Genomic DNA, 21367 nt, shown 5'->3' with positions numbered 1-21367 from the left:
CATGGCTTCTTTTCTCCTGATGTAATTACTAGATGATGTGGTTTGGGCTGCAGGTTCTGGCAGGGTGTGGGGCTGGACTGTCCCCCAACGGGGAAACTGTGGAGGGATGAGAGCAGGGAGGGGAGCTGCTCCTCCGACACGCGGCTGCGGCCGGCTGGCAGCAGCGAGGGGAGCAGCCGTGGCTGCGGAGCTGCACGGGGCGGTCGGTTATTTATTGGTGCTTTCAGGGAGGACAGATGGGGGGAACAGCCCTGTCAGGCTCTGACAGGGAATTTTGGGAGAAAAACAACCTCTTGCGCACAATGCTGGGAAAGCACCACACACGGTGTCTGAGAGCAGGGCCCCCCCACACTCTCGGCGGTACTGGCAGCACCGGGATCGGTTTCACCCACACTGGGAGAAAGTGCTCCGGGGCCAGATGCAGCTCCAGAGAGAAAGCAGGGACTTCCCGAGGGTGCAGCCGCGAGGAGCCCACGCTGGTCTGGGCAGCACGGGGGGAGAGCGAGTGTTTCCTGCTTCCTGGGTCCACCCCGAACTCCAGCAGCAGCTTTCCCAAGTGATGCCCCTGCAGGATCGGTGACCCAGGCTGGGCAGCTCGTGCCCGCTCAGTGCCACGTTCCGGCAGATGCTTAAATGCCCGGCGAGAGTGGGCTGGGGCCCCCGCCTGCCACGCTCCGGCGCGCTGTATCTGCCAGCCGCGCTCTGCTGTGACAGACTGTGGTTTCGTCAGCTCCCGGGGCGGTGACACGCGGCCGGGGCAGAGTCACGCAGAAATGAACACACGTGGTTTCAGCGCCAGCGTTTGGGTGACATTCTGCAGCATGCAAGGGGGTGACAAAAAAAAATTGTTCTAAAAATGACCCAGGCCGTAGGAAATGCTGGGGGCTGAAGCGGTGTGTTTACTTAACAGCACTTCACACAGCGAGCGCTGAACAGCGTGCAAGTGCTCTGGGGAAAAAAAATATCTTCAAATGCGTAGCACTGAGTGCTCGAAACTAGAGTCTTGCCTTAAAATGAGAAAAGGAAAGACCTCCCCAATATAGCAGCAACAAAGGGGCACGGAGCTGGAGGTTGGGGTCATTTGCATTGCCTGGAAATGAGCAAAGCTGGCGGCAGTCTCTAGAGGAGGGCTCTGCAGAACGGGTCCCCAAGGAGGGGTGGGCAGCACCGCTGACTTTCTGTGGCTAAATTGGCCGAGCCAGGTAGGGACTTTTTGGATGTGGGTGATGGGCTCAGCCGATTGACTAACGAACAACTGATTGAAGCAACCATGAGGTTTTCTGGGTGACCAGGCAGCACCTGCAAGCCCTGTACGTGCCTGGTTGCCCTCAGCTCTAAAACAAGGAGCAGCATCCCTGCGGGTACCGTGTGGGAGGCACAGGAAGGTGGCAAGGACACTCACAGTGTCACAACGGGGAGGAGTGCCTGGTGCTGCCTTCAGTGCTCTGCCTGCTCAAAACCTCGATTGTTAACTCCAGGCTTTACTTTTTGCAGCTTTCTCAGGTGAGGAGGAACCGCAGGTCTGACCGAGCCCAGGGGCTGCAGCGCATGAGTGACTTTTCAGAGATTTCACTGCCAGCTCACCAGAGTCCTCACCCGCTGCGAGGGCATCTGCAGCATTTTGGGGTGTGCCATGGGTTGGGCACCCAATGTAACTGCCGTGTAACACAGTGGGGTTTACCCCTCTCGCCCTGCGAGGGTGATGTGCCAACCCCACTGGCTGCTCGCTCCCTCCCAGCAGCACCGCTAGTCGTGCCGCAGTGTTTCGGTAGGGTCTGGACTGGGGCTCATCCTCTCCAGCCTCCTCCCTCCCTCCCCGCCTGCGGTGCGGCCTCTGAACTCTGCAGGCCTGCATGTGCACACACGCAGGGATCCGGGTGCGTCCCCAGGCTGGCGGGAAAACACGTGAGCGTTCACAAACCGCCACTCTGGGAAAACTCGCAGGCGTCGTCGGGTTGACAGAACCCGGATCTGAACCAACAAAGACGGTGGCGATGGGTCTGGGTCGGACGCTGTGGCAGTTCACCCGAGACGGGCACCGCTCCCACCCGCTTGCTTGTGTTTGCTGCGTTTGACGTTACACGCCGAAGCAAGGCCACGGGCACGGGGAAAGGTTGTGCCAAGCGGTGACGATGCCCCGCGTGGTGTGGAAGCCCCGGGCAGGAACACGATGCCCCGCGTGGCTCTCGCCCCGGGCAGGAACACGCTCGGGTCGCTGATCTCGGCGGAGGCCGGTGCGGGAGGTGGGATGCAGCCGCCCCCGCGGACCCGGAGGCACTGCCCACGGGACGGGCCCGGGCCGCTCCTTGCTGGGTCCCGGTGACCGGGCGGGAGCTCTTTGGAGGATGTTGATTTACTGAGTGGTTTTCTGTCGGGTCTGGGGGGCTTTTCCCGGGAAGGACCCGAGCCCAGGGCTGGCCGGGGGCTCCCAGAGGGGCTCTCCCACCCCGCGGCGAAGGTGCAAAGCTCAGGGCAGGGATCGGGACCGAGCTGGCCTCAACCGCGCTCCGCAGCGGGGCCCCCCGCGGCGGCTGCCCGGGGGGCACGGACCGAGCCGGCCCCGGTGCCGCTGCAGGTGCACGGAGGGCGGGGGGGGGGGGGAACGACACCCACCGCCCCACGGAGCCGCCCGGGCGCCCGGCACTCACATCCGGGGCCGGGTTTGCTAATGGGAGACGTAATTAACCCGGAAAAAAGCGGCGGCGGAGCCAGGGGCACACCCCCTCCGCCGCCCGCCCCTCCTCCGCCGCTCGGCGTGCGCGCAGCGCCCGCAGCCCCCAGCCCGCTCCGCCGGCCATGCGCGGGGGGCGCAGCCCAGGGACGCCGCGGGGTGAGTGCGGGGGTGCGCGGGGCCGCCGTCCCGCCCGGGGGCAGCGCTCCCACTCGGGTGCGTCTTCGGGGACGCGGTGGCGCGGGCTGGGGACCCCTCGCGGCCCCGTCCCCACCCGCCCTCCGCGGCGGCTGCCCGGGACGGCTCCCCCCGAGAAGCGCCTTTCCCAGCCGCGGTCCCCCCGCTCCTCCGGCGCCGGGAGCGGGCTGGGAGGCGGCTGTGCCCGCGGGCAACCGGCCGGGGGTCCGGCCCCGGGGTGGAGCGCCCTCCGTGGGGGTGGTCCGTCGGTCCAGGGATGCGGCAGAAACTCCCGTCTCGGCGGCTGGAGCCTCCGTGCCCCGACGGGCGGGAAGAGGCCTCTGCCGCGCCGGGGGCTGCGGCCGTGCGGGTCGCTTCGGCACGTTAGTGCCCGCGGCGGGGGCGGCGAGGGGTGGTCCCGCTCCCGCCAGGCTGGCCTGCGGTGCTGGGAACGGGGCCCCTGTGGGAGGTGCGGGGTGCTGCACACATGTGTCTCTGCTTTGGGTCTGTGGGACCGATAGCAAATGTGCAGGGAGGATTTGGGATCTGCAGCTATTCGGAGCATGTTCCTCTGGCTATTTTTCTGTGGTGAGATGAAGAAAGGCATCCTCGCTGCTCCCAGCCTGCCTTTCAACAGGTTAATTATTTCATTAAGGCAAACGTCTGGAATTAGCAGGAGTTAGTTGCTGGGCTCTGCCTACACCGTCTGTCTCGTGTGTCAGCCGCCGGATAGACGTCGGCAGGGCCAACTCTGGAAACTCCTGTGCAAGGCCAGGTAAAAGGAAGTAGTGCTGCAACCCCTGCGGCTCGCAGCCGTCGCCCAGCGCGGTCGGGGCTGTCTCGGGGCTGTGTGGTTGCAACAGACGTCGCAGCTTGGAGCCCTCGTGAAACGGGGGTGGTCACCCTGCGCCCCAGACAGCACTGGGGTGGCTTGAACGGCCAGGCGTGAGAGAGGAGGAGGAGGAGGAGGATGCTGTGGCTATGTGCAGGTTCAGCGGGCTGCGCTGTGGAGCGAGGTGCCAAGGAGATGCCTCCGGCCACTGCTGCTGTGATCCTCTGAATGTCACATCTCCCGTTGCCTTGGATTTTTCTGCTGTGAGTTTCCATGGGTCACGCTCCCGTGGCTGTAGCTGTGCAGTGAGTGCCAGGAGGAGGACGGAGCTGGGCATGGGCAGGCGTGATGGTGTGGCTCAGTGCTGGCGTCCTGGGGGTGCTTCCTGGAAAGTCTGGCTGTGTGGCTGCACACGAGGCCTTTGAGCCAGCAGTGACCGCAGAGAGGGGCTGGGTGCCCTTTGGACAGTGCCCTGCACCGTTTGTGTCCTCCTGGGAAGTGCTTACCTGTATCTCAGGAGGCAGGCGAAAAGGTATTTTTTTCTGTAAACCTTCTTCTGTAGCCTAATTGCTCTTGTCATCTCATTAACTGAGTCAGAAAAGGGTTGTCCTTTTTGATGGGATGTTATGACTCTGAAAAAACTGGGAAGTCAGTTGCTTCAGTGGTGGGGAAGAGTCCTGGAAGCCTCCCACGTGCTTCTCTAGGAAATGGCAGGAATTCATAAAGGGGACCTGGTAATGAGATCCTGAGGGCCTAATTTGGTGCGGTGCTTGGGAAGTTCAAGTTGTTGTTGGATGGCAGATGAGCCTCCATGAATCAGGCGTGGGCATCATCTGTAACATAGCTTCCCATGCCCAGTGCCAGGGTGATGTCCATAATGTTTCCATGAAAGATGTCCTCTGAAGCTGAAGTGCCTCCTCACTATGAGGCCTTCAGGGATTTGTGTGCACTTTTAAATGATGCTGATTTTCTGTGAGGTCCCTTTTTATTCTCCCCTCAGGTTTAGTCTTGTGTCTGTCCTACAGCAAACACAAGTTTGGGTCTTGCACAGAAATATTTATGACGTGGAGTTTACAAAGTGCTGTATAAATAGTACATGTTGGTGCAAACTGAGCATTTTCTGGCCCTCCCAGAGCTCCTGAGCAGGAGGACCAAATACCCACGCACCGGTGGAGCTGGAGAGGCTACTTGTATCCTTGTCCTGCGGAAAGGTGCAGTTCTCAGTGGCTGCAAGGAGCCAGACGGTTCGAGTCCTGCAGGCAGCGGGATGTGGGGCCGGGGAGCGTGGCTGGAGCGCGGTCCGGGCAGAGTTTGGGGCGGCTGCAGTCCCCTCCGCCCAAAGGATTTTGCGTATCGCAGTGCAGTCTGAGGTCAGCTCACGCAGAAGAGCTGAGCTGCTTGGTGGGCTTTCAGCTGAGCCCGTTTTAATTAGGGATGGCAGGGGGGAACATAGGGAGTCCCCAGAGGTGTCCCGAGGGGCTGGGGGCTCATCCCTGCGCTGCCAGCAGCACACCTCGGCTCTTCCTCATCCCTCTCGTAAGCAGAAATCTCTGGACTTGTACTAGCAGCAGGAGGAAGAGGTAATTTATGAGGCCTGGCCTGGATGTGTTAGTATGGTTGAAGGCACTTGGGAATCTGCTTTCTGTGCGCTTCCTCCCGCCCACAAGAATAACCCCACAAAAAAGCCGTGAAATGCGAAGTGCCCACAGAACCCTCCCATCAGGGCCGATGTGTTGTTTTAAAAGAGTCTCTTCTAGTGAAGCGGTGCGATTTCCCTCTCCTGATACCCATCTCTGAGACACTGGTGATAAACTCCAAGATCCGGGCAACACGTTGACTTGTTTTCTGCCACCTCCACCTTTGCAGCTGCACCACAACTCTTGCACAACACTCGCCTCTCAGGGCCCCACTCCACTGCAGCGACTCAGCTCAAAAATAGTATTTCCTCCTTTTCTGCATGAGGTCTTTTATTTGTGCAGCCTCCGCTTCTGGCACCTGCTCGAGTCGCCCCTCTTCTACCGGACAAACCGCACCGGGTTCAGCTCGCGTCCTTTCGGTAACCGCTGCCGCCGTGCCCGCCTGTCCACCCTGGGGTGGGGGGGGGCTCTGCCGGGGCGGAGGGATGCGCCCTGCCCGCCCGCAGCTCTCCGTGCCGCTTTCGCTTCCCGCGCGGGGCTGGAAGCGACGGTGCAGAGATGCAGCCGGCCGGGGCAGCCCTGTTGCAGGGGTGCTGGGGGGCTCCTGGCTCTGCCATGCCAGGTGGGTGGGAGCTGCCACCAAATCAAAGTGGTGGCAACGTGCACCCACTCCCGCTGACTCAAAGCAGCCGCTGCTGCCATGGGTGACCGAGAGCGATGCTTGGGCTCCCCCACGCCTGGCACCCACGGGGGACACAAGCAAAGCCTGTGTACAGGCACCGCGGCTGCCGCGCTCGCCAGCCCGGCTGCTCGGGGCCGTCGTGCCCACGTTGTGGCAGGCTCGGCGCGGCATTTCTCCCCGCCTCTGCAGAGGGGTTCGTGTGACGGGTGCCCAGGAGGTCGGTGTTGCAGCCCAGCTCTGCTCCTGTGCAGCTGCTGCAGCCGAGGGGAGCTCGGAGGTGACCCCCTGGCTCGCCCGGCTGGGGGGCAGCACTGGGGGGGATCTGTGCCAGTGGCAGACCTGGTGACACCGCTTGGCCCTGCGGCGATGGGTCATTGTTTTCCCTGCTGACTCGGCATCCTGGCTGCACAGATTTTCTGCTGGAGTTGCAGATTGTTTTCCATTTCCTGGGAGCGTGCTCGGGCTCTCTCTGGCGCGCGGTCTGCTTTGGGATTGTTTCCTGTTACGGTTCCCAGGGACCTGGTGTCTCCCATCAAATCCTTTGTGGCTACTGTGTCCCCTCTCGGTGGGCTGAACTGTGGCCTGGTGCTGCCCTGCAGTGCTGAGCTCTCCAGAGGGCAGCTTGGTGGGACACGACCACCACTGTGACAGGGTCATTTTGGGGTCCGGGGCTGTCACTCCGCACTGATCTGTGCAGGACATCACGGTGGCTGCGGTGCTGCCTTGTGGCACGAGTGGTCTCACAGCCGGGCTGGCGAGCATTTGCGTGCAGCGATTGAGTCCATCTCAGCTCCTGGCTTTCCGAAGTCTGGCAGTTCCTCGCTGAGCTATTTTTGTCCTGCTTGTGGGTCTGATGTGCCCTGCTCCGGCAGGCAGCTCTCGGGGCTGGGACCGACGTGCACCTCCCTGGGGAGGAACACGTTTGTGCAAGCGCCTCGTTTCAAGCAAGGGGAAGCAGCCGACGTGCTCGTCTGGGTCAGCCCTGGCAGGTCGTCTCTTCCCTGTCCCTCTTGCGCGCTCGGGTGGGGGCTGAGTGGCTGCGCTGGCGTCCCGGCACGGGTGGGCTGAGGGGCTGTAGGTGGGGGAGCAGGTCGCTCCGTGGGAGCAGAGCACTCACCTCTCCCTGCCTGCCCCCCCTCCGCAGGGTGATGCGAGAAGGAGCCCGGCATGCCGTACTTGGATCGGCAGAACCGTATCTGCGGGTTCCTGGACATCGAAGAAAATGAGACCTGCGGCAAGTTTCTGCGGCGGTATTTCATCCTGGACACCCAGGCCAACTGCCTCCTCTGGTACATGGACAACCCTCAGGTGGGCTCCCGCGCTGCTCCCAGCTTCACGCCGGGCACATCCGTGGAAGTTGTTAGCGAGTCTTCAGCTGTGTTTCGGGTCCCTGCTGGGCTGCGCTGCCGGAGATGTCTCCTCCGGGTCCCCGAAGGAGGATGCTGTCTGCTGCATCAGTTGCCTGCTGGAGTCTGCCATGGCTGAGTGTGGCCATGACCAGCCTCCAGCAGAACAACCTCTGGTGATTTCTGTGGTTTCCAGGACTTCCCCAGCAGTAACTTTCACCACCAGGAGCCATTGACGCCCTGGAGGAGCCTACAGAAGTGCTGTGCCAGTGTGAGGTGTTACATCTCCCTTGTGTCTTAGCGTAGAGGTAGTGATAATGAGTAAGAGAAGAGGTTATCCTAGAAATATTTAGCATCTTGGAATTGGAGTCATGCGGAGAAAGCACTTAGACCAGGAGCCGGGCGGTTGGAGGAGCTGGTCAGGAGCCGCCCCAGGCTTGTGGTCAAGATCAACAGAGCGAGAGCCAAAGCTGAGCTCTAGGAAGACCCTCCTGGAAACCCCACGGTGTGTGAGCACTGCTTGTAGGCTGGGGAGGCACCTGCCTTCCTGAAGAGCATCTCGCAGCAGGTTCTTCATGGCCATGTTAAAAGGGGAAGGGGAAGCGCGTGCCTGCAGCCTGCTCGCCGTGTTGGCAAATGCTCCGGCTCGCTGCGCCGTGCGCGGTGGGGGCCGGAGCCCATCCTGCCCCTGAGGCGCTGCTGTGCAGGCGCTGAGCGGGGCTGGGGAGGGCACGGCACGGCGCTCCGGGGCAGCACAGCGGGGCCGGTCCCGGCTGCTCATGGGCTGCGAGTGGAGCAGCCACGGCAGCAGCGTGGCTGTGGGGTTTGGTGCCCGACCCCAGTGGCACAGCGCAGCACCCCAGCTCACCTCTGCGTTCTCCCTGTCCTCTAACTGCCATTGCTCGTTAAATGTTTTGCAGAACCTGGCTATCGGCGCGGGTGCTGTTGGATCTCTGCAGCTGACCTATATCTCCAAGGTAATGTCAGGGTGGCGCGGGAAAAATGAATGCTTCCTGTTGTCCCCTTATCCGTGTGGCTTTCCCGGGAGAGGCGATGGCTCACCCCAGCGGCACTAGGGGCAAGGTCCTGCCTGAGCCTGTGCCCTCCTCCCTGGAACCGGAGCCTGAGTGGGTCTGTGGGAAGGTGGGAGCATCCCCGCAGCATGGCCGATCCCAGCACTGGGATCGGTGTTTGCCTTCACCCGCAGCCGGGCGCGGGATGGGCTGCGAGGTTGGGGCGCAGGAGGAAGAGGAGCTGCTCTGCTGTGAGGAAGGACGTGGGGCTGCGGGGGCTGAGTGAGGCTGGGAGTGTGGTGTCGGTGAGGGCTGGACGTGGAGCTGGTGATCAGCACGGTGTTGCTGCTCCAGCCCAGGATGCCCCCAGGGTGTGTGCTCGGCGGTGCCTCCCGCTGCGGGTCCCGCTGCAGCCCGGGGTCTGCGGGATGGCGCTTGTCAGACCTGCTGAAGATGAAGAGGTAGAGATGGCCCCAAGGTCCCTCCCGCCGTGGGCTTGGGGGCACCGTGGGCTCGGGGGCACCGGTAGCTCTCCCCTGTGCTTAGAGGGCAGTGCCCTGAGGGGTGAGACTTTCTGCCAGCTCCATCTCGAGTGTGTCTTAATGGCCTTATCCAGCTTCCGCCGGAAGGCGAGAGCAGCGCAATAAATGACAACGGCTGCCGGCCGGTGAGGGACGCGGGAGCTGCGGGAAGCGGAGCTGCCCCTCGGCGGCTGCCGCTGCAGGGAGTGGGGGCTCGTGGCCACCGTGCCGGGCTCAGCGCCGTACTGGAGCCGGATAAAGAATTGGACAGAGCTCTCTTCCTGCTGAATCATGATTTATAAATTAAGCGCAGATGAAGCAACGCCGGGAGGTTGAACCTTCCCCATTTCGGAAGGAGCCTGGCTTATACATTGTGTACGTTTTGGTCTAAGTGGGAACTGCTGTAGGACAGCATTTGGTCACAAACTGCAGGATCGCGTCGTGCCGACGGCTTTAAGCCAACTGTAAATATGCCAGGAAAGTGGGGGTCTGCTTGAGAAAACATATTTAAAGCATTATGGAGTGGGTCTGAGGGAGGAAGCCTGTCAGAATAAATACTCCATGAACGCTGCGCTCGGAGCCCCGGGGAGTATTATTCTTATATAAATGATTCCTACTCTTTAGGGAGAAACCGCTGCTATTTTCCCTCAATTTCCGTAATTGCTGACGAGGGCGACTGTTAGTCCAGCAGAAACTCGCGTTGTCGGGGCCTTTGAAAGCTCCGCGCGCTCCGCTTTGCCGCGCAGCCGGCGCCGGGGGGGCAGCGGGAGATGGAAGCCCCGTCTCCGCGCTGACCTTCCCCTGGGACCGCGCGCTCGGTGCCGCGTGTGTTCCGCATGATGGCCGACACGGGCCGGTTCCCGGGAGCTGGCGCAGCTGTGCCGCGGCTCCCGGGCTCGCGCCGTACGTGGTGTCCCCGTGGGCGCCAGATGTGCCAGCACCCCGAGAGCCATGCTGCTGGGGTTCCTGTCCAGCTGTTCTCGTGGCGGCAGAGCCTGGGATGGGAGCGGTGCCCCATGGGGGCACGCAGCGGGGCTCTGACCGGGGGGTGCACGGGGAAGACATGCCAATTGGGACCTGCCCACCACCCGCGTTCGTTTTCCCCTGGCTCGAGCCGGCTGGCTCTCCTCGACTGCAGAAGGGGTGTCTGTGGGGCTGGGGAGGGGCGGGCAATGCCTCCCCTCTCCCTGGTGCGGCTTCGGGGCTTGGCGTGGCGAGGCTGCAGCCTGCGGTGTGCCACGGCCGGGCGCTCGCTCCTCTGCTCGTGCTGGAGCTCGGGGAGCAGCAGCTTCCCCTCGTCATGGGTGTGCGGGTGGAAACTTCCAGCTCTCGTGCGTTGCCATCAGTGTGTGCTATTAGCTTTGATTTTTTTCTTTAATTTGCTCTGTTGCAGGTTAGCATCGCCACCCCGAAACAGAAGCCGAAAACTCCATTCTGCTTTGGTGAGTGAGGGGTGTGGGGGGTCTGCCGGGGGGACACCCCACTTTGGGGGGTTGTGGGCTCAGTGCCTCCCCCGTGAGCCCTCCTGGCTGCTGCCGGACAGACCCAAGGACACACCTGCCCTGTCCTCGCGGCTGGGGAGGCAAGGGGGTGCTGCCAGTGCCTGGCACTTCATGCTGGAGGAGGGCTGCTGCGAGCCCCAGCCCCGTGCTGTGGCCCTGTCGCTGTGACCCCCCCACACGAGATGCACGGGCAGAGCCTGGCGAGGGGCGCAGGACCCCGTGGGTCCCCTCCGTGATGGTCTGCTGCACAGACCTTGGCTTTTGTGCACTCCTGAATCCCTTCCATGGATCCCGCTGTGCTACCTTGTGCAGTACAGGTGTTTTTTCCCCTTTTTAATGCCAGCACAAGCTTCTGTTCCTGTTGGTGCGAGGGAGGAGTGTTTTATCCCATTTCCTCCTGCCCCAGGCGGCCTCAGCCCGACCCGCGCTGCCTCAGTGCCTCCTGCCTGAGCCACGAGCTCCGACAGAAAGCAGCAGAAGTGACAGCACGAGTGTGTGCTCGTCCCAAGGGAACGGTGTTGCCTTTGCAATATTTAACTACAAGGGATGGAGCCCGAGACAAAGACCGGAGCGCGGTGTATTCCCACGGGGGAAGGGGCTGATCCAGAGGAGCTTTGGCTTGTTCGTGCTGTGAAATCCCACGTGCCTGCAAGGACGGACGTGGGGAGGGCTGCAGCACCAAGGAGCTTCCCAGACCCTGCTTGGGGTTTGCACCAACGTTTTGGATGAGAGTTAAAATCAGAGTGCTGAGCGAAGGGAGCCCCAAGGGCCCTCGAACGCCCCATGGAAGGGGGTGACTCCAGCACTAGATCGGCTCTGGTTGGGGCTGTGCCACAGCCTTGGTTCCAGCCTGGCTGCAGCCCTGCCCTCTCCAAGCTCTGGTGTAAGGATCCAGCTGCCACGTCCCCGCTCCGTGCCTGAGCGCTGTCCCCTCGGCCGATTTTCCGTGCGAGAGGTTACGGGACCAGTATCTGCAGGTCGCTCTGGGACTGGGAGCTGAGAGATGCTGTGTTGTTGATTTCCTGTTTAATTTGGTTTAATAATGCCGAGCACCAAACGGGGTTCCCTGACTCTCCTCTTCGTTCCCGTCTCCGACAGTTATCAACGCTTTGTCTCAGCGCTACTTCCTCCAAGCCAGCGATCAGAAGGACCTGCAGGACTGGGTGGAGGCGCTGAACCGGGCCAGTAAGATCACGGTAGGTCGCGTCGTGCTCGTTGCTGGTGTTGCTGCCTCCTGCCTTGATGGGCCACTCCATGAGCGCCTGGAAGAGCCGCGCGATTCCTCCCGGCTGTGCTCTGCTCCGCCACCTCCCTGCTGCCACCAGAGAAGCAGTGATGGTGGTGGCCGGGCTGGCCTTGGCCCCGGGGCCACTCCGTGTCGGACTTCTCGGGCTGTCTCCCGGGTCAGTGCCGAGGCCGCGCTGCGGGAGGACGGGAGCGCAGCTCTCTGCTGGTGGCTGCAGCCTCGTCGTGTCCTTCTGGAGCCGACGCTGCTTCTGGTGCTCCCCTTGTTTTGCTGTTGAGCGCAGCAGGCGTCACACGGAGCTGTAGCTCCCGAAAGCTCCCAGCTCTCGGGGCTCCAGCTGCAGACTGGAGATGTTCCCTCCGCCGTCCCCAGGAATCCTCCCGATCGGGCTTTGCTTTGCTGCTGTTTGCTCGAGCGTCTTCGCGCTCCCCACCCACGGAGGCTGCGCCCAGGGGAAGGTCCGGTGGGGTCTGTCCCCATCCCCACCTGCTCCGGGGACGGTTCCCTCCTGTTGTTGGCTGTGATACCTGTAACCGGCTCCTCACTGCGGCTGTCAAAGGGCGTCTTTCTTGTGCATCATTAATTTATTTACTCAATTTTTTCTTCCTGGAACGCCGGGTCTTGTGACGGGGGGGCGAATGCTGCGCGCTGTAGGGCATCGCAGGGCGGGTTGTGCCTGGATCCAGAGGAGTTCTTCTGCCATCTCCTCTCGTTTACTGTTGTGTTTGTATAACCATGAATTAATGGTTGCTGACCCAGTAACTCGTGGAGTCTGCGCTCCTCAGCTGCCCGGTGCTTCCGGCGATGAGGGATGACGTTCTGCTCCCTCGCTCCTGCGGCCAGGAGCAGAAGCACCGTCTGTGGGTTTGGCGCTCAGTTGGCAGCACCGTGTGCCCGGGCTCCTGGGTGAGGCATTGGCAGAACGGCTCCTCGCTGGCCCCGGGACGTGGGGGGTCCTTGCGGAGGGTGGGGGGCACTGCAGGCTTCGGTGTGCCTGGCATTAGCGGTGTTGCCAATGTTTAATGCCAGCAGGGCTTTGCCAGATCACGTGCTGATGCGTGTTGTTTGTGGTTTGTGAACAAAATATAAGGCAAAATCATGATGAACAGTTTGAGTCCTATCAAATAACCTTTTCTCCTGGAATTTTTTGTTTAAAATCACTGGAGTGCTGTGTTGTCTCTACGGGAAACTCATCTACAAGACCAGACCTGGCTTGTATTTTGTCTTTTTATCTGCAAATACATTAACTGTGACAACCTCTGTGCCTAAAGCCACCAAACTGACTGTGTGGGCTCTGGCTTCTACCTTCTCTTTATGGGTTCTGGTGATACTGGCCACAAAAAAAAACCACCTCCAGCACCAGGTAGGGGTTGTAACCAGAGCCTGGCAATGCCGTTTGTCCGGGTGTGCTGCCGGGGTAACCTCAGCACCTGTTGGTGCGTGAGGCCGGCCAAGACAGGAGCTGGTGTGCTGGTAGGAAGAGATGCAGCTTCTGTTTCCGCAATAAACTGCGGCGATTTTCATACCCTGACGCTGGCCAGCCCTTCCCGACTCCGGCTGCATCCCGGCTGCTGACTGGCTCATCTGGCCCTGCAGGGAAGGGTTCTCACAGCCTGGCTGGGAAACATGGGGCTCCTGGGATGCGGGTGACGCTGCCACTCTGCCCTGTCTGGGAAATCCCTCTCCCGCTCTGCAGCTTCCCATGGGTCTCCATTAGCGCTTGGATTTCCTTGGGCTGCTCCGTGTTGCAGGGGCTTCGTCGCCGTGGCGTGGGTGGGGAGGCACAGACGGGCTGCAGGGAGATGTTCTGGCTCTCAGCGGGGTTCGGAGCCCTACCAGCCTCTGCTCGGAGCGACCTCCCGCTCCCCCTGGGCTCTGCGGGGCTGCCAGGCTCCCGGCTGCATTGCACCGCGCATGGTCCTGCGCGCTCCCATGCTCGGCACGTGCTGCCGCCGGTGGAGCCGCTTGCTGTGCTGGGACGGGCGGGACGGGGTGGCAGTTGGGGTGTCGCTCCTGGTGCAGAGATCCAGGTTCAGCTTCCGCTTCTCACAGACGCTTCTCCTCTGCTCTTGGCAAATCGGTTCCTGTGTTTCCTCACCCTGCGCGCTGTCCGTGGCCGCGGAGGAAGGCGTGAGGCGTGCAGCGGGCTGGTGTGACCGTGGCGAGGGCCTCGGCTCCGTTCCGCACGAGGAGGCGCGAGCTGGCGGCAGCGCTGACCCGTGCCGGGTGCTGAGCGCTGAGCAGCACCTTCCCCCTCGCACCGCTGCCCGCAGCGAGGTGCAGCTCCTTCCCTCTGCCCCCGCCGTGCTGCCCGGGCGCGCAGCGTCTCTGCGTCCGCGATGGGAAACTTTCCTCCGGCCGCGCGTTGGTGCAGGACGTGCAGGCGTTCGGCGTGTGAAACGGCGCCCGGCCTCGTTAGGCAGACGGGAGCTCCTCGTTAAGTGAAGCCCCAAGTAGAGCGGGGACGATTAGAGGAGCGAGTGTCCCACAAGGGCGCTGAGCTGCAGAGGCGAATCCCAGACCCGGGTGAGATGATGCTTAATTGTTCACCACCTTTCATCTCCCATCTTGGTGCTCCTGCAAAGAGCCTGGGTGGGGCCCACACCCTCCTTGGTTGGGGTGGCTTGTTCATTTGTTATTTTTTAAAGGGACATGGCTGTATTTAGGCTGGGAGGACAGAGGTGCCCGGTGCAGGCATGGGGCTGCTGGCACAGTCACACCCAGGCTCTTCACCCCTTTCTTTATCCCGCAGGTGCCAAAGGGTGGCAGCGTCCCACCGACCACAGAGATCACGAAGCCTCCGGCGGTGCCCCAGGCACAGGAGAGGAAGCCCCAGGTGGCCTACAAAACCGAGATCATCGGGGGAGTGGTGGTCCACACGCCCATCAACCAGGTGAGCTGGAAGGCTCCGTGCACCATCCCAGATCCTGGGGCAAAATCCTGGCGACATCAGCACCCTGCTTTGGTCTCTCTGTTCCCTGCGTTTTAAGAGCAGCTCCTAACAGGGACAGGCAGAAATGGTGGCAGCTTTCTCCGTGCAGAAATGCTGTTAATGCACAGCAGCGATGGGCTCAGTCGTTCTCTGACCCCCTACTGGAGCAGTACTTTCTGGGTGTGGGTCCCCCGGTGTGACGCTGGGCTGGGGCGCGGGGGTCTGGGGAAACTCTGGGGGAGGTCCAGCGTGGGGCTGGAGGCAGTTACAGGTTTGGGCTGTTGGGAGGCTGGTTTGCAGTTTCATTTCTGGAAGCCAGCTGAGTGCCTGCAAACCCTCCCACTCGGGTGTATAAATAGCCGTGCTCACAGCACCCTGTAGCACCTCTCCTCTGTCTCGCTCTGAAGTGTGATGAGACGAGGGGGTGTGAGGAGGAGGAGGCTGCGAACCTGCTCACCTTCCCCATCCCGCACCATCCCACCCACCCGTCCCGGGTCCTGATCCCCCATCAAGGTGCCAGGGGGTGTCTGTCCTGGAGGCGGTGGCTGAGCCCACGTGCTGTGGCTCCGCACCCCCTGCCCTTGGCACGCGGCCGTCGGTGTCTCCCACCTTCGGGCGCTCGCCCGGCTCTGGGTCTCACTTCAGCTCTTATCAGTGGCACCACTAAAAATAGAGCAGAGGATTAGATCATCGCAGCGTTTTTCGCCAGGAGGCGCGTTTAACGCTTCCCTGGCTGCAGGTTTGGTGGGTGCAGGGTCGGGCTGGCCGCTGTCCCTTCCCGGTGCTGCTGCTCCATGGGACGCTGCCGGACCCTCCACCCCGTGCGTGGGGAGGGGAAGGGCAGGGAAGGTTGTGCTCCCCCCGGCAGCCTGGCCGCCTGCTTGCAGACAAGTGGCAGCAGCCAGCCCTGCGACTCTTCTTTCTCGTTTCAGTGAGTTAAAGCTGCTCTTTCCTCCCGACTCTGAGTCCACCTCCCTTCTCCCCGCCTGCCACCGCCTCCCGAGAGCCACGAGCTCCATCCTCAGCCCTCTCCTCATTTCTTTCTTTCACCGAGGGGTTTTTTAAAGCTGGTGCATCAGCCGCCGGGTGATTTTCTGCTCTCTTGCTGCTTGCCCCGTGTGAAATGGCTATTCCTCTGCTGCAGCTTCCTGGGTGTGTCCGTGGTTCCCCAGCTCTGCTGCGGCTGGTGCTGCCCTGCAGCAGCTCTGGGACTGCAGCAGGGAGCCCCGTGCTTCAGCTGCACCCCCAGACCCACCAGCAGCATCGCCCCGGCTCCCGGCGTAACATCCCCTCTCGCAGCAGCATCTCTGGGTTGGGACACGTACATCCGTAACACGCGGCAGAGCCGGCGCAGCCCCGGCGAGGGGAGCGGGAGGTTCCCCCTTCCCGCTGGGCTGGAGCTCTGCTGCGCCCCAGAGGTGCCAGGTGGCACTTTAGGAGCAGCCAAAGGGCGGCCCGTCTCTGTCCTGGAGAAACCAAAGGAGCCTCTCGAAGGCGCTGGAAGGAGCGGCGCGGGCAGGTCGCTGGTTAACCGCAGCGGCAGTCGCGCTGGCGCGGGGGCCATATAAGGGTGGCAGCGGCGAGCGCCGGCGCAGCTGCCATGGCAATCCTCAGACCTCAGCGCAGAGCTGGAGGAAGGGGTTGGAGGGACGGGGGAAGATGAGTGCAGATGTAGCATCTTAACCATCATCTGCGCTGCCAAGGGGGAGGAGAGGGCACTGCCGGGGGACAGGGTGGTGCTGGGGAGAGGAGGGTGATGCCAGCAACAGGGCAGGATCTGGCCCTTGGGATGCACCGGCAGGTGCTGGAGGTGACCCGGATGGGTGCTGGGCGCACGCCGCATACCCGGCTCGGCCACGCTTCCAGCTGCGAGTGTCGTGTGTGGGAGGGGGCGGCTTGGGGCCAGGGGAACCAGTTTTTCTACCTGAGGTCCAAACATCACAGTTTCTCTTGGGAGAATTCGGCTGTGAAAATGTGGATCAGAGACTTTATGGCTTTCCTGAGCCGTTTATTCCCGTGATATATTGCCTTCTCCAGTTGGAAAGCATCCCTGCTTTCTAGCTCAGGTTTGTCTGGCTCCAGCTTCCAGCTGGTGGTTTTTGTCCTGTCCCACTCTGCCTGATGGAAGAGCCCCTTGTTCCCGTGTTTCCCCCCGGTCTGTGCTCCAGCCAAGTCTCCTCTTGGCATTTGCTGACCCGGGCAGGTGAGATCCTTTAACTCCCCCACCGCGAGGGGTTTTCTTCATCCTTCAAATTGCTTTTCTGTGGCCTTTTCAGTTTCTTAACCTTTTTTTTTTAACATGTGGGCACCAAAAGGGTGAACAGTACTGGGGCCGCAGTCGGAAAAGCTGCACGCGACGAGATAAGCTCAGCTCCCGACTCTGGTTCTTTCCCCGTCTCGTGTCGGGCGCTGCGGTCAGCCCTGGGCACCCAGCGCTGGCTCCGGGGCTCAGCTCTCCGGCCTCCCGGCGGGGAACTCCCCTCCCTGCTCCCCGGTAACTCTGTGCTCTCCGGTTGCAGAACGGGGGGGACGGAGGGGACGGCAGCGACGTGGCCACCCACCCGCTGCTGCGGCGCTCGCAGAGCTACATCCCCACCTCGGCGGCCAAGCCGCCCGCCGGACCCCCTGTCCTCAAGAGCGGCTACTGCGTGAAGCAGGGGAATGTGGTGAGTGCCGGGGGTCCCCGTGCTGGGGGGTGGGTGGCATTGGACCAGCTCTCCCCATTGGACCAGCTGGACCGCGGCAGCGTGGGGAGAGCAGTGGAGCCCAGCACTGAGCTGTTTCCTCCTCTCGCTTCCAGAGGAAGAGCTGGAAGCGCCGCTTCTTCGTTCTGGATGAATTTTCCATCAGTTACTACAAGTGTGAGCAGGTGAGCAGCCCCCGCCTGGGACCGGCTGCCCCGAGCAGAGCTCTGGGGCTGCCGTGCTCCCGTGCTGATGTGGCGCGGGGGCTCTGTGGGAGGCACATCCCAGAGCCACTGGCCCCAGGGGCCAGCCAAGCCCATCACCGTGTCCTCTCGTCTCCGCAGGACAAGGAGCCCTTGCGCTCGATTCTGCTGAGGGACGTCTGCAAGACCCATGAGTGCCTGGTCAAGTCTGGGTAATGCTCTGTCCATGTTTCCCTGCCATAGTCCCGGGTTGTGCTGGGACCAGAGCAGCGAACGGGAAAACTCTGGCTGCTGATGGGGAAGCAGCTCCCGTGGAGCCAAACCGGAGGAGAGCAGGAAGGAAACTTGGCTATCTCCTTTGGGGAGCCCAGAGGGTCCCCAGCAGCGGCCGCTGCAGGAGCGGGCCCAGGCTGAGCGGTGCTGCCGCTCGCTTTTCTTCACAACCCCATGGAGGGGCGTGGGGAAGCGCGGCTGGACGTGGGATATCGCCCGTTCTCTGTTCTCCTGCTGCTGACAGCCGCCTCGGCTGGACCAGCGTGCTCCTACAGCGCTCCTGTCTCCATATGTTAAGGAGTATGGGGCCCTGCACAGTAAATAGCATCATATGACAGAAGAACAAAGGTGCTCATAGAGCAGCCGAAAGCCATTTATAGCTGTTGTCCTTAAACTAGATATGTTTTAATTCAGTGTGCTCTAGAGATGAGGGTAAATACAGAAATTTTTTTTTTCTTCCATCCGAGTAGTGACCGACTCTTTCTCGCTGTTTCTAGTGACCTCCTGATGCGGGACAACCTCTTTGAAATCATAACGAGCTCCAGAACCTTCTACATCCAGGTGAGGCAGCCGAGGCGGGTTTGCTGTTCTGGGCACTGAGTGCAGCCGGCAGCTCCGCGAGCCGCCCTCCCGCCAGCGGGCTCTGCCCTGGCAGCCTGGTGGCCGGCGGCCGCGGGCAGAGGGGTTTGTGAGAGCTTCACCGGGCACGGGGCGAGGGAGAGCGGCCGCGGGGTTTCACTTCTCCCCGCGGGCTGATTTATAATAGCGGCTATTTGTGCGAGCAGGAAAAAGCAGAGACAAAAGCACAGGGTGATCCCACGAGCATCCCGAGCGCGCGGGGCTGGGCTGTCTCTGCATCCCCACTGCATTCTCAGCACCTGCGAGACCCCTGGGCACTGCGAGTCCCCGAGGAGCGGCCAGCACGGTGTGCTGTGGGTGTGCAGCCCCGCGTGCGCGGGCAAAAGCCCCAAACCCTGCTGCTGGCAGAGCATGGCTGGACGCCGACCCCGAGCCTCCGCTGCTGCAGCAACAGGGCTGGTCCACCCCGAAAATGTACCTTTTTTTTTCTCCTTAAATGCTTTATCTGCTCCTGATACAAAAATGCTGCAGTGTGGAGAGTGGCTCCCCTTTTGCAGGGGGAGGTGGGGTGTGCAGTGGGTTTCAAGCAAGGATAAATGAGTGGCTGATGTACTGGGGACCCCAGTAGCCTGTCCGGCTGTGTGTCCGTGCCTCACAGCAGCAGGATGAAGCCTGGCTGCGCCGGGGGGTGTTTGGGAAGCAAAGTCTCACTGGGGCTGGTGTGTTTGCAGGCGGACAGCCCCGAGGACATGCACAGCTGGATCCGAGTCATCACCGGGGCAGTCCAGGCCCTGAAAACCCGCCCGAGGGTAGGTCACGTCCTTTCTGCTGCAGATTTGGTGTCGAAGGAGGGTCGTGCCCATGTATGTGATATTTATTTAGTGGATCGTGTAAGTGGTCAGTTAACCTATTTCCAGGATGAGATCCCTGCCCTCTCTGGGTTTAATCACCAGTCGCTGGAAAAGCTTCCTTGAAAAAGATTGAAAAGTGAGATTGAGCCACCAACCTGCACCTGCATGAACCCTGCGTCTGTCCTTGCAGGAAATCTCCTTCATGAGATCCAGCTCCATGGTCAGGCCCAGCAGCTCCTCGGGCCCGTCGCAGCACAGGCAGGCGGTGGAGGAGCGGAGAGCGCTGGGCAAAGCCCCCTCCACCTCCTCCTGGCAGCCCTGGACGCCGGTGCCACAGGCAGAGGGGAAGCAGCCGGTGCCGGAGAAGACGCCTGCGGTGCTGAGAGACTCGGTGTTCCTGCCGGCCTTCACAGACCGCGACGCCGGAGCCGCACCGGGCAAGCGCGTGCGGCACAAGTCGGAGCCGCAGCACATCAAGGATAAGCCGTTCGCCTTCGACCTGGACGATGAAAGCATCCGGACCACCGACGTCTGAGCGGGTGCCGAGCCACCCCTCGGCTGCCTCGGTCCCCGCGGGGCGGTGCGGGGTGCACGGCCGCGCCGTGCCCAGGACGGCTGATCTCCGCGTGTCTGCTCGGTGCCTCCGACCGAGCTCACCCCGTTGTCTTGGCGGGGGTGAAGTGGCCCCTTCCCTCCACTGCTGCTCTTCGCTGCTGTGCAGGATCCGGCTGGACCCACATCCCGGTGCCCCGCTCTGCCGGGGAGTGGAGTCCCTGCCAGCTCCTGCCTGGGCTTTGCCCCGTGTTTCGGAAGCCGTCTGCGGGAAGCGCTGGCCCCTGGCACTGCCTGGATGTGGGGGCATCCTCTTCTGCGGCCACGGAACTTCCCCCAGAGCCGAGCCCGGCGGAGACAGCAGGAGGTCTCGGGGGCGTGAGGGGGAGCGTGGCCTTTCTTGTGTTTGGAAAAACACTTTTCTCCCCTTTCACGCTGCTCAGCCTTCCCCGGGCAGCGGAGCAGAGCTGGGACACGCAGCCCGCAGCTGCCCGCACAAGGGACACGCTGCAACTTCCCATTTCGATGGCTTTTTCCCTAGGAGAGCAGTTCTTTCCACTGCCTGACGGCCTGTCAACAAATCTGTTGGCTTTTAATTACTTTTTTTTATATCCACCGCCACTGTTAAAGCCTGGCACTGGCCGATACCCGGCTCACCCCTCCGAAGGGCTCACTGGCGCTTTCCGAGCGTGAGCCTGGGCCGGGCGGCCGGTGCGACGGCGGCTCCCGGGCACGGGAGGATCCTCAGGTACGGTGTCGGTTTTGCACTACGTCCATCTGGGCACTGCAAAGCCGTGCCCGGGTGGTGGAGCGTTTGTAGCAAAAGGCAACGAAAGCCGAGCATGTAACTGAAACCGGGCAGACTCGTCCGGCCAACTCGCCCGCTGCTGCCTCGACGTGAAAACGAGAAGTTTATAGAGCGACGTGAACTTGTCATTTCCAAACCAGATCAGCTGCGGTAGGAGGTGGGATGAATAGCGTGTAGGAAGCTCAGGTATTCCCTTGGCAGCGGGATCGGACGATGTCTTCACCCTGAGATGTGTGTGCAGTCCGTGGTGCCGAGTGGGGGCACCGCTCCCCGTCCATGCTGGCAGCTGTCGGTGTGACTCGGTGAGAGCTGCATGGAGCCCATTCAGGCCCGGGTGCTGCTGCTGCCCTCGTTTGAGGGCTCTCGTTAGCCCTGACGTGCCCAGACTCAGCTGCCGTGGCCCATGTCGGACGCGGGCACGCTTTGTGCCATCTCGGATATACACCACCTGGGTGGCTGGGGTGGGAATTGCATTGAAGCTTGGCAGCGCGTGGGGCAGCCTGGAGTGGACAAGGCTTCCCTCTATTGCGGACTAGTTACCTGGTCTTTTTTGTTCTTTTTTGTTTTTCTTTCTCTTTTTTTGGCATTACATGTTCTCTGCTCTGCAAAATCAGCTCAACGTGCTCCCCAGGAGCAAAGAATCTGGTTTGTCCCTGCCCTCTCCAGGTCTCCAGCTGTTGGGCAGCTGTGCTGCAGCTAGCTCAGGCTCAGCCTGGGGTCGAGCGGAGCTTTATCGGTTGAGCTCCGAGGCGTTGATTAGCTCGATGGATCTTAACAAGGTTAAAATTGCGTTTTCCGGTGGGGATCCCCTCCTGCATCGGAGGGGCTGCTCCTCCATCCCTGCGCTGCCGGAGCCCG

General features: G+C 61.8%; 1 protein-coding gene across 1 annotated transcript; it reads left to right on the top strand.

Moving 5' to 3' along the window:
• Positions 1-7166: 7166 nt before the first annotated feature.
• PLEKHA2 (pleckstrin homology domain containing A2) lies at positions 7167-19684 on the top strand. The gene is made up of 11 exons (XM_086628066.1): positions 7167-7307; positions 8266-8322; positions 10273-10321; positions 11480-11577; positions 14380-14520; positions 17079-17225; positions 17360-17428; positions 17588-17658; positions 18217-18280; positions 19030-19107; positions 19340-19684. Exons 1-11 carry the CDS (start codon positions 7167-7169, stop codon positions 19682-19684), a joined length of 1260 nt encoding a protein of 419 aa, XP_086484192.1.
• The last annotated feature ends 1683 nt before the right edge of the window (positions 19685-21367 follow it).

The sequence above is a fragment of the Tauraco erythrolophus genome, chromosome 29 (assembly GCF_009769465.1).
Source record: "Tauraco erythrolophus isolate bTauEry1 chromosome 29, bTauEry1.pri, whole genome shotgun sequence".
Classification (NCBI taxonomy): Eukaryota; Metazoa; Chordata; class Aves; order Musophagiformes; family Musophagidae; genus Tauraco; species Tauraco erythrolophus.
This window is presented reverse-complemented; position numbering and strand designations above follow the sequence as displayed.